This window comes from Trachemys scripta, chromosome 10 (genome assembly GCF_013100865.1).
Source record: "Trachemys scripta elegans isolate TJP31775 chromosome 10, CAS_Tse_1.0, whole genome shotgun sequence".
Classification (NCBI taxonomy): Eukaryota; Metazoa; Chordata; order Testudines; family Emydidae; genus Trachemys; species Trachemys scripta.
Genome location: NC_048307.1, coordinates 59,059,647 through 59,073,815, shown reverse-complemented (window position 1 = coordinate 59,073,815; position 14,169 = coordinate 59,059,647). Strand labels below are relative to the sequence as shown.

At 42.7% G+C, this 14,169-nt stretch overlaps 1 protein-coding gene across 3 annotated transcripts in view; it reads left to right on the top strand.

Moving 5' to 3' along the window:
- The window catches only part of LIPC (lipase C, hepatic type), an 80,150-nt gene that overhangs the window by 41,883 nt on the left and 24,098 nt on the right, over nt 1-14,169 (top strand). For 2 of the 3 annotated variants that reach the window (XM_034783397.1, XM_034783398.1), the window contains exons 3-4: nt 11,299-11,486; nt 13,871-14,050. In XM_034783397.1, the coding sequence (XP_034639288.1) occupies nt 11,299-11,486; nt 13,871-14,050 (368 nt within the window). Of the gene's footprint in view, nt 1-11,298; nt 11,487-13,870; nt 14,051-14,169 lie in introns of those variants that run through there. The other variant, XM_034783399.1, reaches the window with a different exon arrangement.

The following is a 14,169-nucleotide window of genomic DNA, read 5'->3' as shown; positions in this document are numbered from 1 at the left end:
GAATTTATAGATTACAGGAGATTAATGAAAAAGAAAACATGTAAGTGTATAGTATAGAGAATCTACATGAATTCAGGTAAAAATAAGGTAAATAAGCAGGAAATGTATTTAACTTGGTCTTAATGGGGCGGGAATGTTCTCTAATTCCAAGTCTTTTTTGCTAAGAAGCTTTCTTTCTAAACCCAATACATGAACAGACAGAACCTGCAATGCATACCACTTACAAGAATTTGTTGCAGAAATAACTGCTTTGGATCATCTCTTGTTTATCAGGCACCCACTGTAAGAGATGACCTTGGAGAAAATTTAGGACATGCCCAAAACCTTCTGGGCCCTTTGATCTGAAATCAGTGAACATATTAAACTGTTGTTTAGATGAACACGCCTAGTGACTCTCAAAGCAAACAGCCACTATGTTCTTCAAAGCCAGGACTTCCCGGGCAGCTATTTTTGCCTTACTAATTCTTCCAGACTAGAACAGTAAAAACAAAATAAAGTTTTAAAAAATTCAAAGGGTTGGATGAAAGGTAAGGAAAAAACAAAAACAGGAACACTAGAAAGAAGAGAAGGTGAAACCAAAAAGCAAGGGGAAAGTACTAGCAAATGAAAGTTCCATGGGAAATACTGTATGTACTTCAATATTTTTAGCACCATTTCTACTAAAATCCAATTATCTTGGAACTGCAACAATTTAATATACTTGGTCACTAAGTTATTTATCTTAGACTGAAACATCTGGCTTTCTGGGAACTTGCAAAGACATCAGCTTAATTCCCTGTAGCTTTACCACACGCATAGCTCCACTCCAGAGCCACTCATCTTCAATGCCATGCAACAGAGCTATTATAGTGCCAGTGGGTTGGAAGGCCTTCCATGGTTGTTACTCTGATGGGTGAATTTTACCTCCCTTAAAGAGCAAATTTCACACTGGAGAACTTCTGTAGAACAATCCAGGAATATTTCTACTTTGTCTCTCTCATAAACATTCTCACTATTTTAGCTAAATTTCAAATACGAGGTCATATTTCACATACTTTATGATCCCTCTTCTTCTACCTAATACTGCAGTGCAGAAGTTACAATGAAATTGTGACATCTCAGCCATTTCCATGGCAAGTTGTCATCAGGCTAGATTGTCACTTCACTGCAAGATCATGCAGAAAGAAAAAGCAGGGATGTGAGGAGGAAGAACACTTCTATTTCTAGCACAGATATCTTTAAACAGAACTCCAAAAAAAAAAAAAAAAGTCACATCCTTTGCAAAACTGTCCTCTTTTCAAATTTTCCCCTGTCATTATAGCCCTGCTGTAAAGTGAAATGGATACGGCAACCATACAGCTATGCAATTTTCTCCCTATCTTTTGTAATAATATCTAGGGAGAAGAGGAGAAAAAGAAATCACAATGTCCTGACTTGGTTATACAAGATACACACACAGTCTGAATCCTTGGATCAACATTTCCTTCCTATCTCCTACATTTCTTATTTAGAGATGGGTTGACTATTCATAACAAATAATTCAACAAACTTAGCTGTCTTTTTTCACAAATTATCCATGAACAAATTTTGATTTTACTAATTTTTTCCTTATTCAAAATTGTTTGGCATGGCTGTTGTGCAGAGACCACTGTAGATTACAGTGACCAATATATTGTCCCATTGCTCATTTCTACTTGCCTGTCCATTTATATTCACCTGTTGTCTCTAGTCTGATATTTAGATTGTAAGCTCCTTGTGGTAGGTACTGTCTTTCTGTTCTGTCTGTACAGCACCTATCACTATGGGGTCCTGGTCTATGGCTAGGGCTCATAGGAGCTATGGTAATAGCAATAGAAACTATGAAAAACATATTTCGGCCTTATACATGTTCTTAAAAGCAGGAGGGAAATGAGAGCTCAAGATGGGCATCTGCACACTTCTGGCATGTATCTTGGCTAAAAAATTTAGTCACATTTTCATACAAATATTTTCAGTGAATATTCCTGTAAAGGGGGAAAAATCATTGGGATGAATGTTTGCAGAAAATAAATAAAAAGGGGCACATATAGTCAGAGTATATTCACAGTCTGTATTTGAACAAGTGTCCATGAATACTTTTTTGCAGTATTTGCCCAGTTCTAAATCTGATCAACTTCAATAAGAATTTATTTCCTGTGGGAGTTTTGTTTAAATAAGGAAGGGGGCGAGGGGAAGGATCATTACTTCCCTTTTACTTGCGTCTTTAAATGAATGTGTGTTGAGTTTGACGTTTGTGGTACATACTTGTCCTAAGAATTTCTGGCAAGACTTCTTTTTATTTCCCAGTATTGCTGCGAGTAGAATTCAGGATAGGTCAGGTGAAATTCAAAATCACTTTCATATAGTAGAATACTGGGCAATCCCTCATGTGCTTGAAAAAACACTATTTAAGAATTCAGAAGGTTAAATAGAACAAGTGTGTGTATTTAGAGGGATTAATTCACCCTATTTTATGAGGTCCCTTCCAACACTGATATTCTATGATTCTAAGATGGAGTCTCCTCTAAACCAGTAACTAAACCTACATTGGCTATATTACTGTGACTGACAGCAGACACTTCAAGGCAGAAGCATTAAAATCATCAGAACACCCTGACTAGGGGCAAGTTCACCCTTATATAGTGGGCCAACAAAGCCCATGCACCATATAAATCCCATTGAAGCTCTCAAATGTAAGAGTCCATGCACCCTAGATGAACATACCATGAGGAAAACCCTGTTACTTAGTAACTAATGAAAGCTGCTGAGTCCTTTCAGGGTTGGTACATACTCCTAGATTTCTTTATATAAGAATAATCTACACTGTCTCCCTTTCCGAGAGTATAAAGTGGAAGTCAGGAGACATAGGTTCTAATCCAGACTCTGTCCAAGGACCCTCTGCCTCTCAGTTTCCCCATTTGCTGAGGATAATCACCACTTGACTGTGGTACTGAGAGGACTAACTGATGTTTTTAAATCGCTTTAAGATGAAAGATGCTAAAGAACTGCAAAGTTGGTGTTTATATTAACCAGAAAAGGAAAAAAGGCCTCAAGCTTTTGAGATTCAGTTTCTTTCCATAAGGTTTTGATTTTTAATGAACGTGAAAAGGGTTGACCCACAACTTTGTTGGCTTTTGTGTTTCAGTCTTTGCCCATCTTTCAGACTAACTGTTATTGCTGCTACACTTGGCTCCACATAAAGTAAACATACTTGGAAAAAAGATTACATTGAAGTTTTACACAACAAAAGGGAGTTTAATAGGGGAAGAGAAAGATTAAGAAGAACAAAGCACAAGCACCAGAAAATAAATGTCTGTTTGGATGGTTTTTGAGCCAACACAGTATTTAAAACTAATGAGGGAAGCAATGTGGATTTGGCAAGAGGAGAGACAATTAACATAGCATTTAGAGCAAAGCAGAAGGAGAATCTGTTCATTTCTGTTTCTTGACATACAGGTTAAACTGCATGTGCTGCTTCCTCTTTGAAAACCTCGAAACAAACACAGTCTTATTTGACTCATATGTGAAGATGTAAGGGAGATGTTTCAGAACAGACAACAGCACATGGGAACTAAACTATCACAGCACTGAGCCTATGTTCACAGTCATCTCTTTAAAGATCTGCTAGAAAGGTTTTTGATGGTCTTTTTATATTCTCAGAATCCTCAAATACTGTCATTTGAGATACACTTAGGCATTGGCAGTTTGCATCTCTCTTGGTCACCAGCCTGAATGCTTACAGGAGAAGGAAGTTCTGAATAAACAGCATCAACAGGAGTGTGACTAGGGTATCATAATAAACAGGTGATGAAGATCTCTGATCAATTATCCTTGATATAAGAAACCTTTGCAGGTAGCATGCACTCATTTATGTTTTAAACCCAGGGCCAGATTAATGCAGGGACTTTAAGGGCAGCAGCCCAGGGCCTCAGGCTAAGGGGAGCCCTGGATGTGGCCCACTGCTTCTTTCTATCCAGCCCACGGCAAGTCTCTGCGCTGCAGGCCAGACACTGGTCTCCGAGCCTCAGCGCTTCCCCACCTCCAGGCCTGGAGCTGCGAGCGCCGGCTTGCTGATGTGTCCCTGCGGCCCCTAGGCAAGGGGCGTTCAGGGAATCTCTGCACGCTGCCCCCAGCGCCAGCTCTGTAGCTCCCATTGGCCAATGGGAGCTGTGGAGCGGCACCTGTAGGCATGGACAGCGTGCATCATGCAGAGCAGCATGACCACTCTGCCTAGGGGCTGGACATGCCAGCCACCTCGGGGAGGAGAACAGTGCGGAGCCAGGGCAGGCAGGGATCCTGCCGTAGCCCTGTTGCACCGCCGCCCAAGGTAAGCGCCTCCTGGCTGAATCCTGCACCCCAATCCCCTGCCCTAGCCCTGAGCCCACTCCCCAACCCCAAACCCCCAGGGACCCCACAAAATCTAATAGCCCCGGGCCCAAAGGAGAGTTAATCCAGCCCTGTTTAAACCACAGATCAAACAAATTGTACTTAATAAAGAAAAGAGCAGTTGTGCTCAACCTGAATATTATTTACAGCTGTTTGTTCTACTGACTTGCATCTTCAGTGATATCAGTGTTGGGTATTTCTTCCGATTGTTCTTTCTGTGGAAGGTAGTTAAATAGTTTCTGTTCTAATCAAATTTAGACACCTAGTGTATAGGTCTAAAGTTCTTTCTAACACATGTATGCACATTCCAGTTCTCCCATTATATTTTGTGCCTTATTAAAAAAAATGATTTTCTCTAGACACACTAGGGCAGGATAAGGTTCTTTGCTTAGTGGCTACTAATTGTATCTACAGCCAAAATCTTGGGTCCTTTTTCATGTTGAAAAAAGTTCATTAGATATAGACCACAGACCTGCTAGGTCCAGTACAGATTATATATAGCATAGAGCAGATTGTGATATGTCTGATAGATAGATATGTATCAGACATATTTCCTGTGTTTCCCTGCAGTGTGAGGGTTTTTTGTTGTAGGTCTCAGAATGTGCCCTCCCACAGTGGCGCAGCTGAATTCCTCCACAGGGAAAGGTTTGGGGAGGACAGGTTGTTTCTTATTAGCCAATACAAAAATCATTCCTCTGGAATGGAGTAGGTGTTCACCTCCAGGTAGGCGTGGGGAGGATTCTAACTTTCGGAGAAAAAATATCCCTCATGCTTCAAAAGGTAAAGAATTCACAAAGGGAAAAACAAGAGACAATCACGCCCCTTGTCACCCAGGGTATGCACTAGTATGCTATTTTTGTAAAAAAGTAACATACACACACACTTTCTCATTAACAGTTTCATTGACTGTTCAGGGGAAGCATAGGAATTGGCTCAAAAATCTCCTATATCAGTCTAAATTTTTAATCACTCTTCAGTTACTATGGACCACTAATGCCACCAATACAGTCTTGCCTGTATCCCAGCCCATGAAATCCACACATCTCCAATTTCAATTTTTGCCTTGTGCCATGATCTTCTTTCCTGATTGAATTTCAAGACCCTGCTTGTCTGTGACTTGCACCTCTCAGTCCTGTTATCTCCATGCATAGAATTCTAGTTGTTCATGCCAATTGCCCTGGCCCCTTTACTTTCACCAATCATCTTTCAAATGAACGTCAGTGCACACATACAGTATTCTACCTTCATAACAAACACCAGCTGCTGTTAGTCCCTGAAAAACAAGCTGAGAGAACTGCATTGGTTTGACTCCTGCCAGTTCCCAAAATGTGTCAGTGCTTCCTGTTGTGTTTTCCCTCAAAGGACAAGGAGTAGATAGAACCTGTTGACCAAAGTTGGGGAGTGTTGAATGTTGGAATGACAAGAAAATATTGCACCATCTGGAGCCCTGATGTTGGCTACACACAGTCATTTGAGTGCACTTTGACTGGCCTTTCTTATGTATATGTGTAGTGCCATATAAACCATAATCATCTGGAAAGCAAACAACATGCAAGGAATAACTGTGCTGTGGCTCCACATTTTCAAAACCAACTTAATTTTTCTAATAATTTTCCCATCCAAAGAAACTCCAGAGCATTTTTATTCCATAACTAATTTGGTTGTAGGAATGCCAGCTTACTAGTGTCTAGGAACTTCTCCGACTGCAGTTATTGCCCACTTTCAGAGATGCAGAAGATCTGCGGGCCTCATCTCCCTCTCCCTCTCCTCCCCCCACATGCACTTCCACTGTTTGCCAGGAGAGCTTTGGCTGAACTGGAAAAGGAAAGACATGGCCCTAAGTGCCCCGCTGGAGTTGAGCAGAGTGATGGTGCCCTTCTAGCCTGTTTGGTAACCTTGTGCTTGGGTAGAGCAGAAGGCTACCTTTACTTTCCACCCTCACAGCCTGATTGGGCCAATCATGGTCATATTGGCCGAATTACTCTCCCATAAGGATGGGCTGCCACTTACCCGTTTTCTTTCCCCACCCACCCTTTCCAGGGGTGGTGGTTTGTTTTTTTTCCTGACTTTACTACTAGATTTCCCTACTTTGCCCTGGGCTTCAGCCAGCTCCTTTTTGAGGGGAAAAGAAGGCTCTTTACCACCTCACACTGGCAGTGAGCGGTGGGGGGTTTTCACATTCAACAGGCTCTCCTCTGGGGAGGGGCTTTGAGCTATCACATTATTTGCACCACTTCTGTGGCGTGTGTCCAGTGCAGGTTAACTGAGGTATCAAGGGGCCTGAGTTATTATGATGGCACCAAGCACTGATCATGTGGCAACAGGCTGGACCCCTATTCTGCATTGCCTGGCACCAGGAGAGCTTCAATGTCTGGTGCAGAAAGAGGCAACTTTCACTTCATCCTTTGCATGAGGAAATAGAAAAGGGGGACTTGGGGTCTTTCTGGTTCTGATCCTTGGGTGGATTTGCAGGAGGGGGCTAGCAGCCCTTTCTTTTTGACAACTGCTCTGCGTTTATAGTGGTTTGTTTGAAAACTGCAATGCACTTATTCTGCCAGGTAGTTTGTGGGAGGAGCTGCCTGGCAGTTCCTCCCAAGTCACATTATGTCATAGCTAAGGCTAAGATTTTGTCACAGATATTTTTAGTAAAAGTCACAGACAGGTCATGGGCAATAAAGAAAAATTCACAGAAGTCATGATCTGTCCCTGACTTTTACTAAAAATAATGTGACAAAATAGGGATCTGTGGGTCCTCACACTACCAGTGGCGGGGCAGCTGGGCGCTCTGGAGGCCTACATTGCGGGTTGGGTGTCGGAGCTCCACTATGGCCGGGAGCTGCGGGGGCTGTGCCACCTGCAGCAGCTCGGAGCTGCAGGGTGCCTCTGCTGCCCGTGGTGGCTTGGAGTCCCAGATGTGGGGCTACCCCACAGCTTGTGGTGGCTTAAAGTTCTGGCGGCAGGACTACCCACAGCTCCCTGCCCTTGCGGGTGGCAGGGGACCCTGCAGCTCCCCACCGCCACAGGCTGAAGTCACGGAGGTCTCTGGAAGTCATGGATTATACGACTTCCATGACCTCCGTGACTAAACCGTAGCCTTAGTCATAGCTCATATAAGTTGTGGCTGTGGCTTTAACCAGGTCTGTGTGTGGTGTCTTATTCACTTCCGTGTCCGACCCAAGGCTCTGTGGATAGTTTTCAAACTTCATTATTCTATGCAGTCTTGTTTCAGCCATATTGGTCCCAGGATATTGGTGGGTGAGGTAATATCTTTATTGGACCAACATCTATTGGTGAGAGAGACAAGCTTTTGCGCTTATACACACACACCTGAAGAGCACTCTGTGAACTCAAAAGCTTCTCTCTCTCACCAACACTTCCTTAAGCTCATTATTACTTAAACTCTGATTTAAAAGTTCCACACATTAGCTCTAATTTTCTACATTACATCCTGCCATTTTATGTCAGCTCCAGCAGATTATGCTTTGAAAGTGTACAGTTTGGGGGGTTTTGACAGGCACTTCAAAGTGAAAAGAGGCTCGTGAATAGGGTTTTAGATAAACAGCAGAAACACTGACAACATTTCTAGCAAGAAAACCTCTGAAAGATAAATTTGTGAAACTAAAGCACTCAGAATGCATCTAATTCATTAACCCTTGTTCCATTGTGGACAAATATATATATTGCATTGGGATTGGGGTTGCCTCCCTGACCATCCTGGCTAATAACCATTGGTGGACCTATTCTCCATTAACTTAGCTAATTGTTTTTTGAACCCAGTTATAGTTTTGGCCTTCACAACAGATGTAATGAGCTCCACAGGTTGACTGTGAAGGGTTCTATGGTGCGTTCCAGTCCACTAGTCTATGCTATGCCTCCCCATTACCCAGGTCGCAAGCTGTTACTCCTCAGTGGCTTGTGCCAAAATTTTTGAAAGTATCTACTAATTCTGGGGGCCTCAGTATTTGGGTGGCCGGATTTTCAGAGGTGCAGAAGGTCAGTGACTCTCAACTAGCCATCCAAGCATGGAAGTACTCAGAATTTGAAACTCAGGTCCTTGGCTTTATTAACTTGAGTATTTCTATAACAGAATCAAAACACCAGAACTGACTAATTCAGCAGCCAACAGAGGCCAGGTTTTTCTGGCTTTCAGCAAGTGAGGATGAACAGGAAGTATTCAGGAAAAGGCTGCCTAAGGGGAAAGATATCTTGTAGGCCTCCTGCTAAGGTCCCCATGGAGGGATTTTCCATCAGGGCTGCACCTTAACTCTAAACTTACAAACACTGAGCAGGATCACTCCTTTATAGCAGTCACACAACAGTTAATCATGTACCCTGTCTGAAGGCTACAACTCCGAGCGACTCCTGGTAACAGATGTGCTGGCCTTCCCTGTTCTTACAGGCCAACACTCTGCTACAGCACTCTTGGAGGTGTCACAAAATCATCATTAACAGAGAGCAAGAAAGAAAAAAGACAAAACATCCTGTAACTCTGCAGCACATAAGGAAGCCATAATGGCATTTCCTGCAAATGGTCACCAGGCTGGTTTGCAGGAACCTAGACTATTAGGGCTGGTCTACACTGGGGGGGATTGATCCAAGATACGCATCGCGTAGCTGAAGTCGAAGTATCTTGGATCGAATTACCTGGGGTCCAGACGGCGTGGGATCGATGGCCGCGGCTCCCCCGTCAACTGTGCTACCGCCGCTCGCTCTGGTGGAGTTCCGGAGTTGACGGTGAGCGTGTTCGGGGAGCGATATATAGATCCCGGATAAATTGATTGCTACCCTCCGATATGACGGGTAGTGAAGACGTACCCTTAGTGTCAAGGTTTGCACTTATAGAATCACAATCACAGCTTTGGATCTCACTTACTTGAGTAAGAGATAATATTTCCTATGAAATTGAATTTGTCAGCTCTCAGGGAAGTGGCCTTTGTTTTATATACATATTTATTTTAATGTACAGCGTAACACATTTTGAGTTGATCTTGCTCTCAATTCTCTGTAACAGATCTTCCAAGTATGTCTTAAAATTCTTAGTCCTGATTAGCACTGGATTTTTGAGCCTTTTTATTTTGAAAATATAAATGCATTATGGAACTTTGCAATTATATTTTACTATGTAATTGACTAGCTTCTAGAAAAACTACAGTGACAGATTCTACTCTGGAAGCTCAAAATTTCATACACTGTTTTCCTTGTGAAAGCATTAGGTGCATTAACAGATTGAGGCCATGGGCAGCGCGTGACTCTCGCATTTGGGGAGGCTGGACCTGAGCTCTGGAAGCTCCCTGGAAGTGGGGAGGCCACAGGAGCCTGGACCATGGCCGCCCCCTGCTTCGCCCCAAAGTCCACCCCCAATCAGCATCCTCTCCTCAAGGCCCCACCCATGCTCCACCCCCACTCAGCCCTCTCCCCTGAGGGCCCCACCCCGCCCCACTGCTTGTATCTCTCTCTGCCCCTTCCCCGGAGGGTCCCCCCACACACCTCTCTACCTCTCAGAAGGCCACAGGAGAAGCAGCAGAGGCATGAGAGACAGGCAGGGGGACCACAGGGGGAGGCAGTGGACCAAGAGCACAAAGAGGAGCAGTGTGGACGGGTCCACGGGAGAAGAGTGGGGCCTCAGGGCAGAGCGGCGGCGGCACTCCAAAGGCAGCAGGGTGGCAGCGTGCCTCCAAAGGGAGGTGTGTTGTATCCGGTTTTGGGAGACTTAGCCTCCCCTGGCCTATTATACCCACGGCCCATGATTGAGGCACTCTTTTGTCTCATAACACAGCAGACTCTGGTAGAACTTTTCACTGTTGACAGTCATAAATAAGTGCCAAACGGCATTTTTAAGTTCTTCCTCCCAGACCTACCACCAAACCAAAAGCTCACATCACAACCACCACATCTATACAAAACCCCCAATATAGTTATTTATTACTGAGCAACATCAATAATATATATGTCAATGTATAAAATACAGAAAGGCAAAGTCCCTTTGCCTAGTAACTAGCAGGAATTCAGTCAGAGAGCAAAAGTGCTGCAAAAAAAATGTAAGAGGGGAAAAAAAACCAAAGTAAAGGTGTCCATTTTATTATGTTCACTAGGTTTTTAAGTGCTCTTCTCATTTACTAAGAATGCAATACATTTTATGCCTTGCTATAGATAATATTCACAGCTCCTTAAAGGGAGTCCATGGTTAAGCATATCTGCTTCTTTAAACTGTCCCCCTGGTTTGCTGTGGCTTGATCTTTTCCTAATATTGCTCTGCTCTGAAACCAAAGGCCTCAGATACAAAGTCAGCAACTCATGACGGTACCCTGTGAAAAAGAAATGACCAAGCTAAGTTCTAAATAGCTGTAATGGTCAAGTTGATTTTTAAAGAAAAATATGGCATACTTTCTAGAGACAAATCACTTGAGAACTGCTCTAATGGTGTCAGAGGTCACCCAAAACAGAATTATAGGATTGTATTAAATGGTTGCTTTATCATAATGCTACTTGCTTCTCATCTACTAGCACATACGCATTAGTTATATGTCCCCTGCAGAGTTACTGTGTTGTTGGCTATGCATGCAATAATGTTGTAGAGTCACAACAACTGGACCTTATCCCTGTGGTAGATATTGTATCATGCACCATAACTAGAAGGCCCATATTTCCTGTGTGATTGCAATTATTGAGAGAGACAGGCTCAAACCAAACCCCAGATTCAAACAGCATCAAACTTTGAAAAAGGTCAGCTTTTGACCAAGCTTTGCAGCTTATGCTAGTTATTAACGGATTGTGTTACGCAGCATTTCACTCAATAGACGTGTATATTTTTAAAAATAACTTTATTCATCCATGTATCTTAAGCTGTGCTGCATAAATTGTCTTTGCAGGTTTTGTATTCCTTGTTATTAGGTATGTATATAAATTTCATTTCAGAGGCACTGGGGTCACAGCATCAGCACATTAGAATAAAGAAAAATCAACCCAGTTCAGCAACCAAATTTCGACTCTATACAGACACAACTGAAGAAGGCTGTCTGATTTTGTTTGATCAGTTGGAAACTCTTGACACATGCAGTTTCAATACCTCTCTTCCTCTGGTGATGATAGTCCATGGATGGTCGGTATGAACTTCACATTATTTTCTTTTTAATTCAAGATGCCTCTGATCTGACCTACTTCCCTTCTTACGTTACTACCAAAGTATCTGCCAATAATGGTTAGGAAAAGAATGACTGCAGATTTCCTTAGTAGGAAACATATCTTGTAATAGTCCAGAGTCTGTTACTCCCATTGAATTCTGAGACAGAATATCAACCTATCACATAGGAGACCTGTGTTAGAGATTATTTTCATTTTCCCTGGTTTAAAACCAGCAGTCTCTGAACAAGTAGCTGAATTAATGTACTATGTCTCTAAAGGCTCGAATACTGATTTCATTTCTGTTCTATTTGCTAACAGATATTTACAGATGGTTATTGAAAAGAAGTGCTCAAAATCTCCCCACATCTCTTTCACACACACCTTGAAGAGAAATTCTCTGTAAACACTTTCAGCTGAAAATGAAGCCTTGAACAGCAATAAATAACCACTGAACTGGTTCCAAGTTAAAAAAATATAAAAAGCCAGTTCAAACAGCCGTTCTCGTCTGCAGTGAATTTTGATCAGCTCTTCAGTTTAAAAAAATGCTCATTTAACAGACATTCAAAGCAGAATCTTATAGAAGCTGTAATTACTAGCAAAGGTGGACAAAACTATCTGAGCAAATCTTTTATCACAGAAAACTTTATAGGGTGTTGCCCCCAAGCACATGGATGTAATACCTTTTGGCATTAGTAGGAGCTACAGATGAATAGGGATGGAGAATGCACCGCTAAAATTATTTCAGTAAAGGACCCCAAACAAAAAAGTAAGGGAATAAAAGATAAACAACTCTTCCGAATTCCAATGGAGCTTTTTGTAACAAAGAGGAAAACGAGGATGCAGTTAGAAATTGGAAGAGGAATACTATTTCAGAAGTTTGGACAGAGTGAACCAGGGTTTCAACTTGTTCCTCAACCTGGTCAACAGTTCCAGTTTTGTAAAGTTCAAGTGAAGTTCCCCAAATCAGGTAGAGACATGTATATTTAAGAGCTTTTATTTGGACCCCCATCTACAACGAGGGTGAAATCTTGGCCTCATTGAAGTCAATGGCAAAACTCCCATCAACTTCAGTGGAGCCAACATTTAACCCTAGTCTTTAACCAAACTAGGGGGCCTTATTCAAACACTGTCCTCATTGAGCAAACAATGGGCCTGATCCTATTCCCACTGAAGTCAGTGACAAAACTTCTTAACTTCAGTATGAGAGGGGTCAGGCCCTGAGTTGGAACTCAGTGCTTAAGTCAGATTTAAACATGGATTCTCAAACTCTGTTACAGGCTCAGTGGAGAAGAGATTTAGAAGTCTGTAAGTGCCCCAGCAAAGGAAATGTATTCAATTAGTTTAACTTAATTCTGACAGCTTTAGCAATTAAAAAATTTCGTTGTATTAGATTTGATAGAAACTAAGGATTCTTGCAATCAAAAAAGCATTAGGAATGTATGGCCCAAAGAATTAAATGGGACTACTCATGTGAATACAGGCTTCATGATCAGACCTTTAAAAAAAAAAAAGAGAGAGAGAGAGAGAGAGAGAGCACTCGTGCATGCACGCAACAAGAACAAAAATGGGGCAAGACAGATTTCAAAATTATTGATGGAATCTTCTAACAAAAAAAATCAGAAGTTTGGAAATATAGATTCCTAGCAATCTTCCACCACCACACCGACCGCTTTCCCCGTACCTAGGATTTTTGGAGGTTAGCTGCTCTAAACTGAAATCTGAGAAATTATTCAGTTATCCCTGGAAGAGAACGTAAATGCAGTAGCACCTGTTCATTGTCAAGGGCAGGGGCAGCTCCAGGCACCAGCGCACCAAGCGTGTGCCTGGGGCGGCAAGCCGCGGGGAGCGGCCTGCCAGTCGCCGTGAGGGTGGCAGTCAGGCTGCCTTTGGCGGCATGCCTGCGGGAGATCCGCCAGTCCCGTGGTTTCGGCAGCAATTCGGCGGCGGGTACGCCAAAGGCACGGAACCAGCGGACCTTCCGCAGGCATGCCGCCGAATCTGCGTTACCAGCGGACCTCCCACAGGCATGCCGCCAAAGGCTGCCTGACTGCCGTGCTTGGGGCGGCAACATACATAGAGCCACCCCTAGTCAAGGGCCCATGTCAAAAGGCCCAAAAGTTGAATGCTTTTGATATTGGCTCTTGAGTTTGTTTTATCCTTCTGATCTGACTACGATATGCAAACATTTTATCGTCATCTTCAGAAGGGATATACAAAACCTTAGAGCTCCCAAAACCTGATGATTACTAAATAATCCTCCTTGCTCACATATTCTGGTTTTCATGCAATTAGCAGTCAGGAATTTCATAGGAATGTACTTGGTAAAGAGGTTCTTTTTTTCTCCCCCCAAACCCTTTTTTTACAGGTAGATGGAATGTTAGAAGGGTGGATCTGGAAGATGGTAGCAGCCCTGAAATCTCAGCATAAACAAACAAATGTGATTATTGCAGACTGGCTTACACTTGCTCACCAGCATTACCCTATAGCAGCACAGAATACACGCAATATAGGGCAAGAGATAGCAGGTTTCCTGGAATGGCTGGAGGTAAGAGCCCCAAACCAAAATGTGTTTCTTTGAGCAAGAGCTATTTTCTCTTTTTGTTTATGCTTTCATCGCAGTTCGAAGTTATGATGTTGGTTAATATGATCTGCTTCACTCACTTA